Raw genomic sequence first — 16,448 nt, 5'->3', positions numbered from 1 at the left:
CAAGTCCCCTATAGGCCTTGCCTTCCTCCTGGCTGCCCTGATATAGAGGTAAAACCTATGTCCTCCACTCCTGGTGTGGGATGGATGGCATAATAAAAGCATTGTAGACCAATGGTCTAACTGGCTTCTTGGATTACTGCAAACACATCCTCATGAGGAAGAGTATTACCTAAATGCCTCAGGTCAGAGAACTCACCACCTGCAGGGACAGCACATTCCATCTCAGGAAGGTTCTTTCTGTCACCACTTACGTTCAATGGCCACCTGCTTCACCTTTGTGCCCAAGCAGCTGCTCTTCCGGTGGTCCCCATGGCCTGTCTTAGACCCATCTCTCTCCCAGGTTCAGTTTCAAGGCACTTGGAAAAACCACACTTTGTAATTCTCTGTAACTCTTTGGAAGAGGCTAGCCTACATTATTCTTTTGAGGTGTGGTCACTGAAGACTAACATGCACTGACTTGCTTAGATGATTTAACCCAACAGAGTTTACTGAGCACCCACAGTAAACTAGGCACCAGCCTGGGAGCTGAAGCTGTGAAAGAAGAACTGATCCACACAGTCACATATTTAGTAAGTGCTGATTCCACACTAGGCATTGGGGCAGGGCTCTTGTCTCTCAAGGAGTGAAATGTCTGGTGGGGAAAATGAACAGGATATAAGTGATGGCATACGGTTTGTGTGATTCCAAGTGTGATGAGCACTCTCAGGGAAGGAGTGGGGAACCTGTGGTCCAGTCAGGGATGGGCAGCCCTTTCTAAGAGAGTGACAGACATGCAGCTTTAGGGATCCAAGCTCAAAGGAGGGGGTTAGCAGCAAAGCCAGCTCAAGCAGCCAAAACTTGGGCTGCTTAACTTCTCAACAATAGCCTGGTCTCACTTTCCTGGGGCTTTGTTTAGAAAGTCTTTTCTACATACATTAAGTCAGAATCAAAAGCAGGGAAAGGAAGGGATGTGGGCTCTCCAGTAGGAGCCCTTATGGCCAATAATGCTGTGTAAACTAACAATTCAAATATTTGCCAAATGTTGACCTATCTACCCACAGCCTGGGAGATTATAATATCCCGGGACAGCATGCTATCGTGCTGGTCCTGTCTGAGCTTGAATCTTCTCAAATCCTAGTTTTCTTATCTGTAAAATGAGGATGGAAGCAGACTCTCCCTGAAGTGTTGTTGGAGAGATTAAATGAGATAATAAAGTGTTCAGTCCAGAGCTTTAGCATGGAAGGAATGCCCAAAAGTACTGATTGACAAAATTTTCTAATAGTTTAACCTCTAGTTACAGTGAGTAACCAATACTAGGAGCTCATGGGTGTCAACAGTATGCTTACTAAACATCATTTATTGTCCACAGAATGCTAGGTGCTGATGAAAGAGTAGTGGACAGGGAAGCTATGCAAATCCCTGATGGTGTGCGTTTGCATATTCTACACATAATTTGCATGTATGATGCAATTCAGAATGTATGCATACCCACATATGCATAACCCAAACTTATGCAGTGCTCATTACCCCTGCTCATGGACTGCACCCTTCTCCATTCTACAAGAGACCTCACTTTTTAAATGCAGGTGTTGGCCCACTCCATTGATCTCATAACTCGCAAATGGATGGCAGCCACCGTTTAATAGGACCGTGTACTAGACAAAGTGAGTGGAAGGTGGAAGTAAGTCCTGGCAGAGTGCATTGTCGTGGATCTTCCCAGCTCTCCCACCACTGGTTTTTTGGTCTCTTTCTTTCATTGGGCACTGCTGCTGCCTTGGAATATTGGCAGCATTCTGCACTCCAGTGAGAAGCTGGGTGTACTCTGTGGCTGAGCAAATAAAGCCTTTGGTCGACTTCAGCAACTCCGTTTGTTCCCCAGGTCACCCCAGCCCTCAGTCTGGGGTTTTCTCATGAACCCAAACTGCTCTTGTGTCTTATAAGCTTTTATGTGAGTAGAGACATTGGACTTTCAGCTAATGAACATTACTCCCATATACCAGGTGCTCATCATGGAGGCTGATATTACTAATAGTTTGAGCTGGTTGTGTGTGTGTGTGTGTGTGTGTGTGTGTGTGTGTGTGTGTGTGTGTGTTGGGTGGGGTGTACATATATGTGTGTGTGGGAGAGCCAGAGGTCAATCTCAGGTATTCTTCAGGTATTGTTGTCCTTGGGGTATGAGACAGGGTTTCTCACTGAGACTTCGGGATCAATCACTGATTAGGCTGCCTAAACAGCAAACCCTAAAGGTCTGCATGCCTCTGATTCCCCATGCTGCCCTATTACAAGCATGGACCACCACACTGGGATTCTTTTACATGGATTCTGTGGATGAGAACTCATATCCATGGCCCCTTAAGCTGATCTCTGTCAAGTTGCATAGCTGTACCATCAAGGCTGTGGAGCTCTAACCCATCTCAGGTCATCCCTGGGATCTCCTATCTTGGTGTCTCACATCTGAGTGCCACTTCTCCATTCCATATGGAGAAGCTCCAGGCACTCCTAGATGGGCCTATTTTATCATAAGCATCCTTCATAATGAGAATTCCAAAGTTAGAACTCAGAACTTGAATGTAAAAAATGATTATGGCTCAAAACAATGGGTGACCTTAGAAAGGAAAGAACTAGACTATGAAGAACTTGCATTTGATTGGCCTTGACTTTGTCATACCTGTGGTCACCTCTCCCATAGGTGGGCAGGGAGATTAGGCTTATTGTAGGTAGCAAAAACAACTTCCCCAGGCCACATAGTAAATGACCAGCGAGGTAGAACCTCAACCCAAACATCCTGATGTCTGCTCACTTCTGACCTGTCTCACTACAGATACAGTCCTATGCTGTCTACCTCCCCCTGGCTTATGGCTCACTAAACACCATCAGCTGCTTACCAGGAACACCACAAGCTATTATACCAGCCAGCTTGCAGTTCCTATCATTAACATCTGGACTAATCAACTTCTAAAAAGAGAAGGGCTTTTTGGGCTCACGGTCTTGAAAGGTTCCTCCGTGGTTGATTGACCATCAATCATTGCTGCGTGGGGCCTGTTTTGGTCCATCATAGCAGAGAATGTAGGGTGAGCAAAGCTATTCATGACAATGGTCACAAAGTGAAAGAGAGTGAGCAGGGAGCTGGACTTTCTATTTGGCTTCATGACTTAAAATCTCTACCACTTCCCAACAGCACTGGCTACAAGGCACGGGCCCTTGGGGGTTCTTTCTATAACATATGTCTCGGCTCTGTCATATGTTTTCATAGTTGAGTGCGCCAAGTTCAGAGACTGATGGATGCCATACAGCTGATGGATGGAGAGAAGGAAAGAAAATGTGGACACTCTGATGTCTCTTCTGTTCCCCAGGGCCACACTTCTGAGCAGAAAGCTTGGGCATGTGCCCACATCACGGATGTGGGTCCTTTCCGTGAACTCCATGCAAGACTGTAGTCAGTGAATAAGCGCACATTGATTAGAGAGGCATGGGAGAAGGCCCCGGGCTTCAAGGTTAATATGGCCTACACCTATCCTAAGCCAATTAGAAGAGCTATAAATAGGATCTGAGTTCCAATCTCGCTTTAATCCCCATCAGCTGTGTGATAACCGGCAAGCTGCTTGACGTTTCTGAGTCTCGGTTTTGTTGATTTATTCAACAAAAAGTTCATATGATTGTACCTACCCCAAGTGTTTTTACTGCTTCTAAAGTACTGATGAGCATGCATTTCTCAGGTGGGAATAATGACAGGACTGCTACACAGAAGCAGGAAAATTTATGAAAGGAAACCACATGGGCCAGGGCCCAGCAAGCAACGATCAATCCGTATTTGAAGCCTCTGACTTTGGAGTGGGGCTTAGGGCTTCATCAGCCCCCATAGAAGAAGCTGGGTCCCAATGGTGCCAAGTACAAAGAGCAGCTGTCTAAATGTGCATAAACTATTAAGTGTTAGAGTGTTGTGTGCACATCCTCGGATGTGGGCAATGATGTGAGCAAGTCCCTGGGGGTTTAAAAACCTATCCCTTTTTAGTTACTTAAGAAAGAACAAAGTGGCCAAAAGACACCCCTGAGCATCACAGGCAGAAGAGAGCTACAGGGTCCTCAGGGCTCCCAGCAGGAGCAAGGGATGCTAGTCACAGGGCTGATCATTTTGCAAGTCTCTGTCACTCCAGAAAAGGTCCCAAGGGCTCCTATTTGACAGCTGAGAAGGAAACCACTGGATGGGAGTGGGGGTGGGGATGGGGATGGGGATGGGGACATGGTGAAGTTTATGCGGGCTCTGTCAGCAGGCCAGGCACTGTGCTAAGCCTGTTCCCATGGTTACGGTCTTGCCCCGCTCTCTAACCAGATAACACAGTGGTTAGGAGCCTGTGCTCTGGTGATTGAGAAAGTGTTTGAATCTCCACTGTGGTGCTTATCCGAGTGTGACTGTGGAGTCTTTAATTACCCAACCTTGCTGGTATTCAGGGCTTTAAAAATCTTTAAAATGAATATAAAATGGTTTTACCCCTTGTAGATTTGTTGAGGATTAAATAAGATAAAGTTTCTGGTGCATTTGTTCAGTTATATTTAATTGAGCATCTATGAGACGTGAGGCATTGAGTCAAACCCTAGGGATATGAGGGCAGGCTAACCAAGCTGCTACCTTTGCTCCCATGAGGCTGATGGCATAGTAAGACAGACAGGCAGTCAGAAGTGTCCCCTGGACAGACGTTGAAAGGGATAATGGAAGAGAAGACACGCTTCCTGGAAGAAGTGTTTGGTCTTCAAGAAGAGGCCTAAAGGAAACAGGTAGAAAGTAGATGAGGGTGAGCAAACATTTTCTGTGATGTCTAGATGGTGAATGCTCAGTCTTTGCAGGTGCCTTAGCATTATGCTGCAACTCTGCCCTTGTAAATGAAAACTCCCACAGACTACAGCTAAGTGAATGGGCCAAGCTGTGTGCCAATAAATTTTTATTTGCTGAAACAGACTGTGGGCCAAATTATAAGCCATGGTTTGCCATCCCCTGATCTAGCTAAAAGAGAGTTGGAATCAGGAGGTCATGTGGCAGGGGGAATCCTAGACAAGGAATGGCACATGCAAAGACCCTGGCAAGGAGTGACTGGAGGAAATCCTAGGGAGCAGGCAGATGGGGCCTTGTAGGTCTGACACGTTGCGGTTTGGCTTCTTGTCTCTGTCTTTAAACCCAAATGCGAAAGAACGTAGGTTTTCTAAGCAGAGGCTGTTGTGATTCTAGGTGTCAATTATGGGGACATGGCTGGCAGCTGCCTTGTAAGGACCAGATCAGAGAAGCCCAGAGTGTCTTCCAGTCCTCAAAAGGTTCATCAGGAGTGTGGAGGCTCACAGACTCCTGTGGTCACAGCACTAGGTGACAGCACAATCAAGTCTCTTGACTCCAAGGGACATTCTGTCAGTTCTGAGAAGTGAGGTACTAAGCAAGGCCCTTGGGATGAGGACAGAGCAAGGGCAGGAAGCTCCAGCAGATGCCAGTGGTCAGGCCCCTGGACAACTACTTCCTGTAGTGACCAGCTTGCTCATGATGACTGAGGGCCACATGGAAGGCCAAATCCCAGTACCTGATGAGCATTCAACTACAGTCGTGGCTTTTCAAAGGGCTGTGGAGAGCTCCTAGTCAAGCCACGGAGCCCATCCGAGGTGTTAAGTGTAGTTCAACTCCTGGAGGACAGGCCTCAGAATCAGCTGTCCTGCCAGAAACAAGAAGCAACAGCCCACTACAAGAAAGAAACATACACTTGGATCATTTAATAGATCCCTTTACAAATGGTGAAGAAATGAAGCAAGTGGCCAGCACACTGCAGTAATCCTAGCGCAGCCGTAGACAGACAGCATGGTGTCTAAACCAGTTTCCTAATGACAATGCTTCATGTCAGGTAAAACCCACTCAGAAGACAACAGAAGAACTGTAGCTCCCTTAGGGAGGAAATAATACCTTTGAATGCATAATTGAGACCTGCAAAATTCAATACCTAAAGGAACAAGAAAATTATTAATTTATATTGACCTGTATCCCTAGGGGGTTTGGGGGTAAATAATACTTCCTATGCATGGGTAATTCCACCCCATGTTAGTTATAGTTGCCTACATTTTCATGTTTGACTAAGCATCTCCATCAAAAAATGTTTCTTTCAATAGCCTTGGAATCAGTATTTAGAAAGACTACACATTTTTATTCGTTTATCTATTTTAAATTTGAAATGGCAGTCTCACTACATAGACCAGGCTAGCCTTGAACTTACTATGTATTCCAGGATAGCCCTTGAGCTCTCAGTGATTCTCCTGCTTCAGCCACCTGAGTACTGGGATTACAGATGTGTGTCACATACCAGGCTACACATTTGTTTTCACAGCTGTGGTCACTATCAAGCATTATCTGGGTCTTATTTAGCATCCTAATTTTCTACTTATCCATTCTGTGACTTGGATACATTGACTTACCAGGGCTTGAATTTGTTTTCTGATAGAGTGAGCTGAGACTACTATGCACCTGAGTGCCCAGCCTGGCACCTGGTGGCAGAGTTGGCATCTGTTGCATGGTAAAAACCAGCTTGCTCCAGCCCATTGCCATGTCTTCCTGGCTCGGTGCTCTGTATGAAACATGGCACTAGCTGAGAATGCTTACACCACAGAAATTGGCAGAGGCTAGGAACTGAGGTCTCTTTTTCCAAGAAAGCTGATCTTGAAACACCGCCTCACTGGCACGGGTGTGCCCTCATCACTGTGAATGTCTGTACCCTAGTCATTCCCTGGGTCCTGATTGTCACGCGGCTGTTCTTTATGTTCTGCAATAATCCAGCCAAGTGCCAGGGCAGTTTGCACTACCGCTACGGCCCAGACTGTTGGTCCTATCCCTTGACTTCTGACTAAGTCTCTCAAGGTGGTGCTGCTGTCTGAAAACCGAAGTTGGTGGCACAGGGCTAATCTGTCTGATAGGCTAAGATCCCAGTATGGCACTCTTTGGAGAACACAGAAGAGACTCTGCCTCCTGCCCCCAACAAGGACACTCTAAGGGGTACTGACTAACACAGGACTGAACTAATCTTAAAATCCCTTTGAGGCAGCAAGTGCTATTTTAATCCCCATCTTACAGATGGCAAAATAGACTCCAAGGGATAAGTTACTTACACGAGGTCATGCCATTCATAAGCACAGAAGCCAGGTAAAAGAGAGTCCCCCCACGCTGGGGCCATGGCCTGGATGGTGCAGATGGTGCTATGCTCAAGGGCCAGAAGGTGGCTGAAGTCCAGCATCAGCTCTGCATGCTCAGCTGTGCACAGGCTGGACCACATCAGTCCAGGTGACAGGGGGCCTTTATCCCTGAGTTAAGATACTATAAAATAAGGGCTAGATGCATGCTTTCTCTCCCACCCTTCTCTGCTACCCCAGGACCTCTAAAATGGTAGAAAAGCAGAGCAAGCGGTACAAACAAGAGGTGTGAGCTGAAGTGAGCTGATCACGTGGTTTTCCCTGGGCATGTGAGCAAACCAGCTGTGTCTGCAGAAGGCTTGGGGGGCAGGTGCCAGTGAGGTGGAGCAAGCGGATTTGGCTGCAGCTAAAGGTTCAAATCTTGTGATGAGAGAGTGACATCTCCTGCCGCCTCCGCACATGTGTGGCATGGATGGTGCCCAGTAGGTGGGGCAATTAGCCTGTATCCCAGGGCACCTGGCTCCACCATCTCTCCCCTTCCCACTGTCTGTCTGCAATTAGATTGTTCCGGCTAACAGCTGCCAAGCTACTTTGTTGGAGCTGATCTGTCTATTAATTTCTTGAGGCTAATATGGGAGTGGGTGGGAGACTCATTTCTCGACTGGATCTCAGGGGCTAATTAGTCTGTTTGCCTGGTCCCCAGAGGTGAAGACTTGGAGGGTGCATTGCTGAGGCTGTCAGGTATGGCTATGGAAAAATCCTTTCTATCCATGGCTTTTGTGGGAGCCTAGCTTATTGCTTGAGTGAGTCTGAGGAGCTGGGGCTGCTTTGAGTAGGTGGACTTGCTGGTGTGAAGTGTAAGCCCAGGGGGACAGTAGGATGCTAAGAAATTCAGTCTTGTCCCCAAACATCCAAATGCTGGCATCCAGCACGCTTGGTTTTATGTTCCTCCTGCTCAAGTAGAGTTCCTCCTGGCCTAGAGGATCACCAGGAGTGAATTCTACACATTTTGAAGACCAGAAAACAGCTTCTGGGAGGTGAGATTCCTACTGGATTTATGGAGTGTCAGGACCAGAGAGAAGAAAGTTATGTTCCCAAAGTTCATACTGTGTTGCTGAGGGCTCTTGAGTCCACTTCCTGGTTAGTCTGGTTTGCTCAGATTAAAACAACAGCAACAACCACCACCACCACAACAACAAAAACATAGTAATGTCCTCACTCTAAAAGGCATCAACAAAGTTGGGAAAGATCAAAGATTTAGGATCTGGCTCTAGATTCAAACCTGTGCCAAAGCTACCAGCTGTGGCCCTAGGAGATGAGTCATAAACCCATTTGAGCATGTTTCTTCATTAATAAATAGAAACACTATGATGCCTCCAAAGTATTATGGGAGAATTCCAAGTGATAGAAGAGTGTCTGAGACACAACAGGTGTCCTGTAATTATTACCCACCCCCCTCCGTTTGGAAATCTCACAGCATAACTTCCAACCTCTCAGCCTTGTCCCTGTAGAGAGAAGAGGGAGGGGGAATACCAGGCAATGATGTCACCGACAGGTCCCTTTGAGAGGCAATAGGAGTTCTAGAAGCCATGGGGGAGCTCATCTGTGTTCTGCCTGTGCTGGGCCAGCAAGAGCAAAGTGCTGATAGGAGGGAGATAGTGGCTTTCTCTGCTTCCATGGCCAGGAGCAAGGTGCTGAGGTCTGAGCATACAAAAGGTTATTTGGGGGAGACACACCAGGAGGTGAAATGTACCTAAAGTATTCAGAAAGCAGAGCTCTGCAGGCTTCTGGGGAAGATTCATCTAGGGTTTAGAAGCGCAGGGTTTAGAAGGCAGACCTCTCAGCTGGTGGCTGTGGGTTCTCAGACAAGCTGGGTAGGATCTCTTATTGTATATAAAACAAAGCACAGTGTACACAGAACTGTTGTGCGCTTGCAGAGGTGGATAAAGCTGTTTCTCCCTTCTGTTGGTATCCTTCCAGAGGTATGGAGGGGAGCTTTTGCTTATCTATTCTTTGCCACCAGTAAGGCTCACCTGTCATGACCCATGGGTTTATGGCTCCCAGCTGGTGGTCTAAGGAGGTCCCGGTTGGACCTGCCCTCTGCATGCTCCATCATCTCCCAAAGCATAAAGGCAAGTTGCTGGCATCTCTTCATTGTGACTCTGAGCCCTTTTGTTCTATGGGGTAAGGATGAGGCCAAGGGAGAGCTAAGTCTTCCCTGTTGATGGAGCATCTGGAAACCTAGCTTCAGGGACATAGCAACAGGACCACTACAGGGCTCCTAGGGGTTTTCCCGGGAAGCTGCTGCTGGTGCCTAGGAGAGGTGGCTACATGCATCTCTGGGTATGCAGGCAAACATCCACTGTCTTTCATGGGTGCCAAGCCAGTTACTCGGCAACAGAAGTGACTTGGCTGGGGTCTAGCCAGCAAAATTATATCAGGATCAAACATATGTGTATTGTATATGTATGCATTATTTATAGATGTTATGTAATATAAGGTCTGTTATAAACAGTGTTCCATTGGACCCCCTAGAGATTGTCAGGATGATGGAATAGTCCACAGTAATATGTTGTGTACTCAAAAATTGGTTAAGAGACCATGATGGTTCATGCCAGCACTTGCAATGTCAAGGCAGGGAGGTTACCACAAGTTTGAAGCCAGCCAAACTTGATTAAGAGGGTATATCTTATTTGTGCATTTATGTATGTAGTGTATGCATGTGTATATTTGTGTGTGTGTGTGTGTGTGTGTGTGTGTGTGTGTGTGTGTGTGTGTGTATGTGCACACATGGAGGCCAGGTGTCCACTCAGGGTGGTAGCTCTCTTCACCTTAGTTTTTGATACAAGGATTCTCACTGAACCTGAAACTTTCCAATTTGTCTTGACTGACGGGCCAGCAAGTCTCTGAGATTCTCCAACCTCAGCCTTCCTAGGGCTATGGTAAAAGGTTCACACTACTGTACCTGGCTTTTTATCTTTTAGCATGGATGCTGGGGATGCAGACTCAGAGCCTCATGCATGTCCAGCAAATACTTTAGCAATATTTCTAAATATTTCTCCAGTCCTCTGTGCAAATATTTTATTTAAAACATAAAAGATAAAAATAAAACAAAGGCAATTTAAAAACACAGTAGAGAAGTAGAAGGGAAAAATAACAGTTATGGGGTGCCAGGTTAAATCCATCCTTACCACCATGGCCACCAGAAGTTTCTGTCATGATTTCCACTGGACACAGAAGGAAGCATGCTTAGGGGGCTCAGAAACAGTGCTGAGGTTGCACAATGAGTTTGATACTCCTGGTTAGAGTGGGCTCCGTGGTGTCAAACTGGTTCTACAAGATCAGTGGGTTCTGGAAGGGAGAGGAACATTCCCATTCCCATTCCCATTTCTAGCTGGAAAAGCCAAGGGCGCTGATGGAGCCTCACAGCGAGGTGGTGTATTAAGGAGATTGGGACTTGACTCTTTCCCCTTCTGACTTGCTCACTTGGCCACATGTTTAGTCATTCAATAAGCATGTAGATTTCTGCTCCTTTAGAAATATGACTTCATTTGGGCTTTCCGGTGCCAAGGGTTGAAACCAGGGCATCTTTCATGCCAAGGCAAGAACTCTACCACTGAGCTATATTCTGAGCTTTCAGCAATCATTCATGAGAGGCCCAGTGCTTTCCAGTTCCTTCTTATCTTGTATCTATCCTCCCAATTACATTTTTGTTTGTTTGTTTGTTAAGATAGGGTCTCACTATGTAGCCCTGGCTATCCTTGGACTCACCAGACAGCCCAGGTTAACTTCAAACTTACAGCAATCCTGCCTTGTCCTTGCAAGTGCAGACATGAGCCACCATGCTCTCTTAGCTGATTTTTAAGTGAACAAGTATACACGCCGCCATTCTTATTCTTCCCTAGATAACTGGGTTTACAGAAGGCAGGCCAAAGCCAAAGAGCCTCGTGTCTCTGCCCCACTTGAAAATAGCGTAATTCCCCGTTTCCCTTCCCCTTCCGCTGACAGAGCTTCTCTGTGCCATGCTACAGTCCTAATGCATTTCTCCATCCCCTCTCACCTCTTCCAAGTTTTTGACTCTTCCTTTCCTCACTCTGACATCCTCCTTCCCTCAAGACCCTCAAGCCTGTATCATGTGCTCCAGTTCTGGTCTAGCCTATCGCTCCTCCATACCCTCCCATCCTTCCCTCCTGGGATTAACCCACAGCAGAGCCCTGTCCTCTGCTGCTCTCAAGTCCGGCCACCTGCAGCCCACTCTGTCCCTTCCCCAAGTCTTCCCATCCTCTCCCCTTGGTCTCCTCAGATCGGCCAGTGGCACGTGGCAGAGGGCCTCAGCATGGACAGCCGCCTCTACGCCTCCAACATCTCCGACAGTCTTTTCAACACCACCCTGGTTGTCACCACCATCCTGGTAAGCGGGGTTTCTCAGGCCTCCAGCTGCCGCTCCCGAGGGTGCCTCCTCCCCAAGCTCTTGCTCTCGGGCTTCCCAGGGAACAGAAGATGGGAATGCTAATCACAGCACAGAGGCCAATTTATGTCGGCGTAATTGCACTCCAGTTGCGTTTCGTATGGAAATGATATCTGATGATCTGCTGAGCAGCTGGGGCGGGGGGAGAGCATCCACAGTGTGTGGATGCCTTGGGGGGGGCGATCTGGGTGGCTAGGAAAGCTGTGTAGAAACCCTAGAGATGGAACCTTCTGACACAGGTGGAACTAGCTGGATCCAGTCTGAGATGATCCCCCTTTCCCAGCTTTGCTTGGTATCTGCTGAGCACAGAATCAGCCCCTCCCCTGTTACACCCTCCAGTGGACATCTTAATGTCTATGGGTTGCTAGGGCCTTTTCCTTCACTTCCAGATGGTGACAAGAGAGTTCTCAATGAACCCCTGAGTCAAGAGACCATCTGCTTCTCTACTTGATTCATTTCTATTCAGTAATTACAAGTCTACCTCCCAACCCTGCCCCCTGACGTGTGTCTGGCACTGTGCTCACTCACAAAAACCAAAGATGAGTACAGATTGGTCTGTATCTTCAAAGAAGTTATCAGTGAGCAGACAGGCTAAGTTGACTACCCATGGCCAAGGTGTTGCCTTCACCCCTAGCCCTGAAGACCTCATGTTTCGAAAGATCTGTCAATTAAGCCAACTAAATGTTAAGCAATAATTACTTTGTTCCTCCTCACTCTAATTTTAACTAATCAAAGGGTATTTCCCCACCCCACACCACATCTCACCAGGGAGAGAGAGCTAGCACAGTCACACTGATATTCTTTCAGCCCAGAGCAGAGGCGATTTATAGGCTAGCTGCACAGTCTAACCTCTACTAGACAGACGTACAAGGTCTGCAAACATGCCTATTTCTCTTGGGCTTTTTGGATAAAATAAAAGAGCCTCCATTATGGCCTTCAGGAACCCCAGAGGCCCAGGAAGCCTGGGTTGGGATTGCTGATCTATTATAAACAGAGTGGGCTAAAAGCTAAGAGAGAGGTGGGGAGTTAGAGCCCTGAGGTGTGGAGGAAAGAGCCAGGGGGAGAGCAGCAAAGCCTAAAACAGCATCATTTGTGATGGACTCTGAAAGACAGGAAACAGTTACAGAGAACGGGAAGAGGGAAGGAAGGCCAGCACCATTAACGCTTAGAAAATGCTGGAAAGCACGGGCTTCCCTGAAAATGGGCAATGGTTGGGAAAGCGAGAGCATAATCCAGAATCATGCATCCACAGTGCTTAGGATTTTGTATCCTAGGCTACTCATTCTTCTCTTCATTTGGAGATGGGCCACTGAATGTTTTCGTTTGTTCATCCAAGGAGTATTTATTGGGCACTTCTATATGCTTGGCACTCTTCAAGGTACTCAGGAAACGTCAATGAAACCAAACACAAAAATCCCTGTCAGGAGCTCCCGTTTCAGTATGGAATGTGAGGCAGTAATACAAGGTCAACAAAGACTGAGTCTCCCTTGTTTGAAGTGCTTCAGACCCAAAATATTTCAATTTCAGGTGATTTTTCAGGTTTGGGAATATTTTCATAGACATTGCTAGTCGAACATCCCTAATGAGCAATTCTAGACCCTGGAACACCTGGTAGCGTCCTGACAGCACTCACGATGTTTCCGATTCTGAAGTAGCTCAGGTGTGGCATTTGAGTTAGGGCTGCTTAACCTCTGGTCAAACCCTGTGTGGGTTAGAAGGGAGGCTGGGAGCAATGGGGCGGGGTCAGTTCCCAGATGGTTAGGCGTGGCTCCTTAAGGAGGTGGAGTCTGAGACAAAGGGGAGGGGCTACCCACTGTTGCCTGGAAACAGCGGGAGTGAAGAGAGGCAAAGCAGATCTAGGCTCCCAGGTTTAGGGCTTTCCTGCTCCCAGCTCCTACTCTGCTCACCTGGGCCCCTTAGAATGCCAGGAAGATGAGAGGGAGGTGCTGTCCCCTATCCAGCTGAGAACTGGGGACGACCTGACTAAGCTGTGTTAGTGGAGGGATACAGCGCAGGGTGTGATGGTGGCGGGGCCCTCCTTCCAGATGTCTTTTCTACTCTTCAGTCTCTCCCCTCCCATTAGCCTCATCTCCCGTGCCCTGGTCCAGAGTTCAGTCCCCTCACGGGCCTCGTTGTCCCTTGTCACCCAGGGAGTCCTCCCAGGCTCCCTTCTCTCTCACTGTGCTTGTCTCCCGACTGCACTCAGAATAGTCCTGTCCTAGCCTTCCTGACATCCCTTGGTCCCTTGGTTTGGGCTCTAGACCCTTCACGCACGGGAATAACCAATTACCTCTCCATGCAGCCTTGGGGCCCAGGATTCCTCTCTGCTTCCCATGATGATATGCTCTTCCCTCCCCTCTGGATGCCTTTCCTCAGCTCAAAGGTCATCTTCTCTCTGGAGTCTCCTCTTGGTTGGCGCCTGACTTTTCTGTCCCTGGCTCTTTCCATACCCCTCTGACCAGACACATTTTCTCATAATTATTTGACTCCCTGTATCCCCTCCATGAATGGGAGTACTTCAGATATCCGGGTGCCTGACACAATTAGGAACTTAATCATTAGAGTCTGAGTGTGGGAACACCTCTGAATAGAATTCCAGGAAGGAATTTTTAGAAATTCTTTCAAAGCTAAGAAAAGTTGGGGCAGGAGACAGAGAACCTGCTAGGCTGTGCATCTTGCTTCCCCACATCTGGAATCTGACTGTCCTAGAGGCTTCTGTTGTACCAAAGCCAGAAGATCATGTTCTCAGATGGAGAAATTGCTCTGGTTTGTGTGTGTGTGTGTGTGTGTGTGTGTGTGTGTGTGTGTGTGTGTGTGTGCCTGTGTATGTATGTGTGCATGCCTGTGCATGTGCATGTGTGTGCCTGTGTATGTGTGTGTCTGTGTATATGTGTGTGTACCTGTGTATGTGTGTCCATATCAAGGAGTTCTTGAGAAGCCGGGTGAGGCTAGTTCAAAGGAAGCCACAGTCAGCATCGGTTCATTTCCTGCGCAGATGGGGCTGATGTGGCCTATCCAAACCAGAAACTCTTACTAGGAGCAAAGGTCCTAATTCAAGCCCTATGTGACCATTCACAAGCTCCCCCTGTGAATGGTGATCCTGAGCGATTTATCCCTTAAATTTGGGACATATCCACCTTGTCTCACTCCTGCCAGGGACACTTGGGATTAGCCCCAGCTCCATCTTCAGAACATATTTTCTGTTCTGGGTCCCCAGTTAACACACAGCTATATTGTCACCCCAGTTTCTCCCAGCACTCCTGCTGATGACATGCCAGCATTCAGCCCCCCCCCCATTTTCCAGAGTGCCAGTGAGCCCCAGGACTGCTGATACTTTGGCTGTCCACCATCTCTCTTCCCTCCAAGACCAGCCTTGTGAACATTTACTTTGAGCATGACAGTGGGTTTCAAAAGAACTCGAGAGTGGAGTACAAGAAAAGGAGAATTTTATGACATTCCTTAGAAGAATTAAAAAGTACTCTGGTGCTAGAGCGGAAACCCCCAGCCACCTGCTGTCCAGGAGGCCGAAGGCCCTTCTCACTCTTTTAATCAGCATACACGGGGGGAGGGTGATAACGAGGGGAAGGGAAGGCCTCAGGCCCACTCATAGCACACCCTATGAGAGCTGCACAGCCTGTCCCAGTCTGCTCATCGAGTGTGGGGAGGAAGCAAATAGTGGTTTTCACAGGCACCTGAGCATGGGGCCAATTCTAAGAAGTGCATTGGTGTCAGTAGCATTGCAACTCCAAGGTCAAGATGAGTTAGATTTGACAGAAGATGGAATGGAGATGAGTGGAGCGTGGAGAGGCCCCTGAGCTGAGGACAGCCTCTGTGGTAGGCAAGGAGACTCGCTTGTCTCATTGCCAAGACTTGATCACAAGTCGAGCCACACACCACCTCCAACCCAGAGTTCACACCCTAACACATAACCTGCTGCTGTTGTGACATTCCCTCTTCATGATGCTCAAAACTGCTCTCCCCATCCCAGGGTCTCTGGTCTGTCTGCCCCACCCCCCCACCCCACCCCCGGTCTGTCTGTGTAGAAGCTCCCTCTGGATGAGCACAGCAGCTCAGCAGCGAGGCACATCCTTCTGCTGTGATGCTCAGCTGTTTCTGGGGTGGGGGCCCCCATAATCCCTCTGTGCATCTTGTGTGCTCCCTGTCACGCCCGACCCCTGTGCAGTTCTACAAAGACCCACATGCAGCATACACATTGAGCCTTTATTCCTACCCGCCTCTGCCTCTGGCACAACTCAGGTTGGCACTGGCTGGAACCGGTTTGCCTCTTCTCTATATTGGTGTCTGCACCATTTCCCAGATCTCTTCCCAGCTCTGTCTCCACCCACTGCTTCCTGGAATCTGGGTCCACAGGTGAACCCACCCCACCCACCACCCTTATTCTGCCTTCTCCAACCTCCCATTGCCTCTCCATCTGCCTCCTCTAATTGCAGGAATTCCTTCTCACTCGTCTGTCATCGCATGCACTCTGTCCCTTCCCATCTTAAAAGGAGGCCGTCATCAGACTACCTAACTGTCATCCAACAGGGAATTTACAGATGGCACACTCTTGGAGACCCTCCCACCCTGTTCATTGTGGAGAAGAACTGCAGCTTGGAGGGGAGGTGTGACTTTGAGGTAGAGAGGCCCCTTGTGAGGCTACCCTGGTGCGTTCCCTCCCAGCTTCTCCAGTTGGTCCATACATTCCTCTAAGTACGTATGGCCCAATTCTAACAGCCCCACAAACCTTCCATGCCTACTTGGAAAATTCTTGTGACCATGACCCAGCAGTATCTCATAGCCCTGCTCTGTCTCTGGGTGGGAAGGGCCATATTCTTCTTCTTCAGGCTCCTTC

The 16,448-nt window shown here is 48.1% G+C and overlaps 1 protein-coding gene across 3 annotated transcripts in view; it reads left to right on the top strand.

The window, feature by feature from the left end:
• The window catches only part of Grik4 (glutamate ionotropic receptor kainate type subunit 4), a 431,592-nt gene that overhangs the window by 341,503 nt on the left and 73,641 nt on the right, over window positions 1–16,448 (top strand). For all 3 annotated transcript variants that reach the window (XM_052757532.1, XM_052757513.1, XM_052757522.1), the window contains one exon: window positions 11,432–11,539. In XM_052757532.1, coding sequence (XP_052613492.1) covers window positions 11,432–11,539 — 108 coding nt within the window. The remainder of the gene's footprint in view (window positions 1–11,431; window positions 11,540–16,448) is intronic.

Source organism: Peromyscus californicus, unplaced genomic scaffold (genome assembly GCF_007827085.1).
Source record: "Peromyscus californicus insignis strain IS unplaced genomic scaffold, ASM782708v3 Scaffold_11__1_contigs__length_118956290, whole genome shotgun sequence".
In the NCBI taxonomy this organism is placed as follows: Eukaryota; Metazoa; Chordata; class Mammalia; order Rodentia; family Cricetidae; genus Peromyscus; species Peromyscus californicus.
This window is presented reverse-complemented; position numbering and strand designations above follow the sequence as displayed.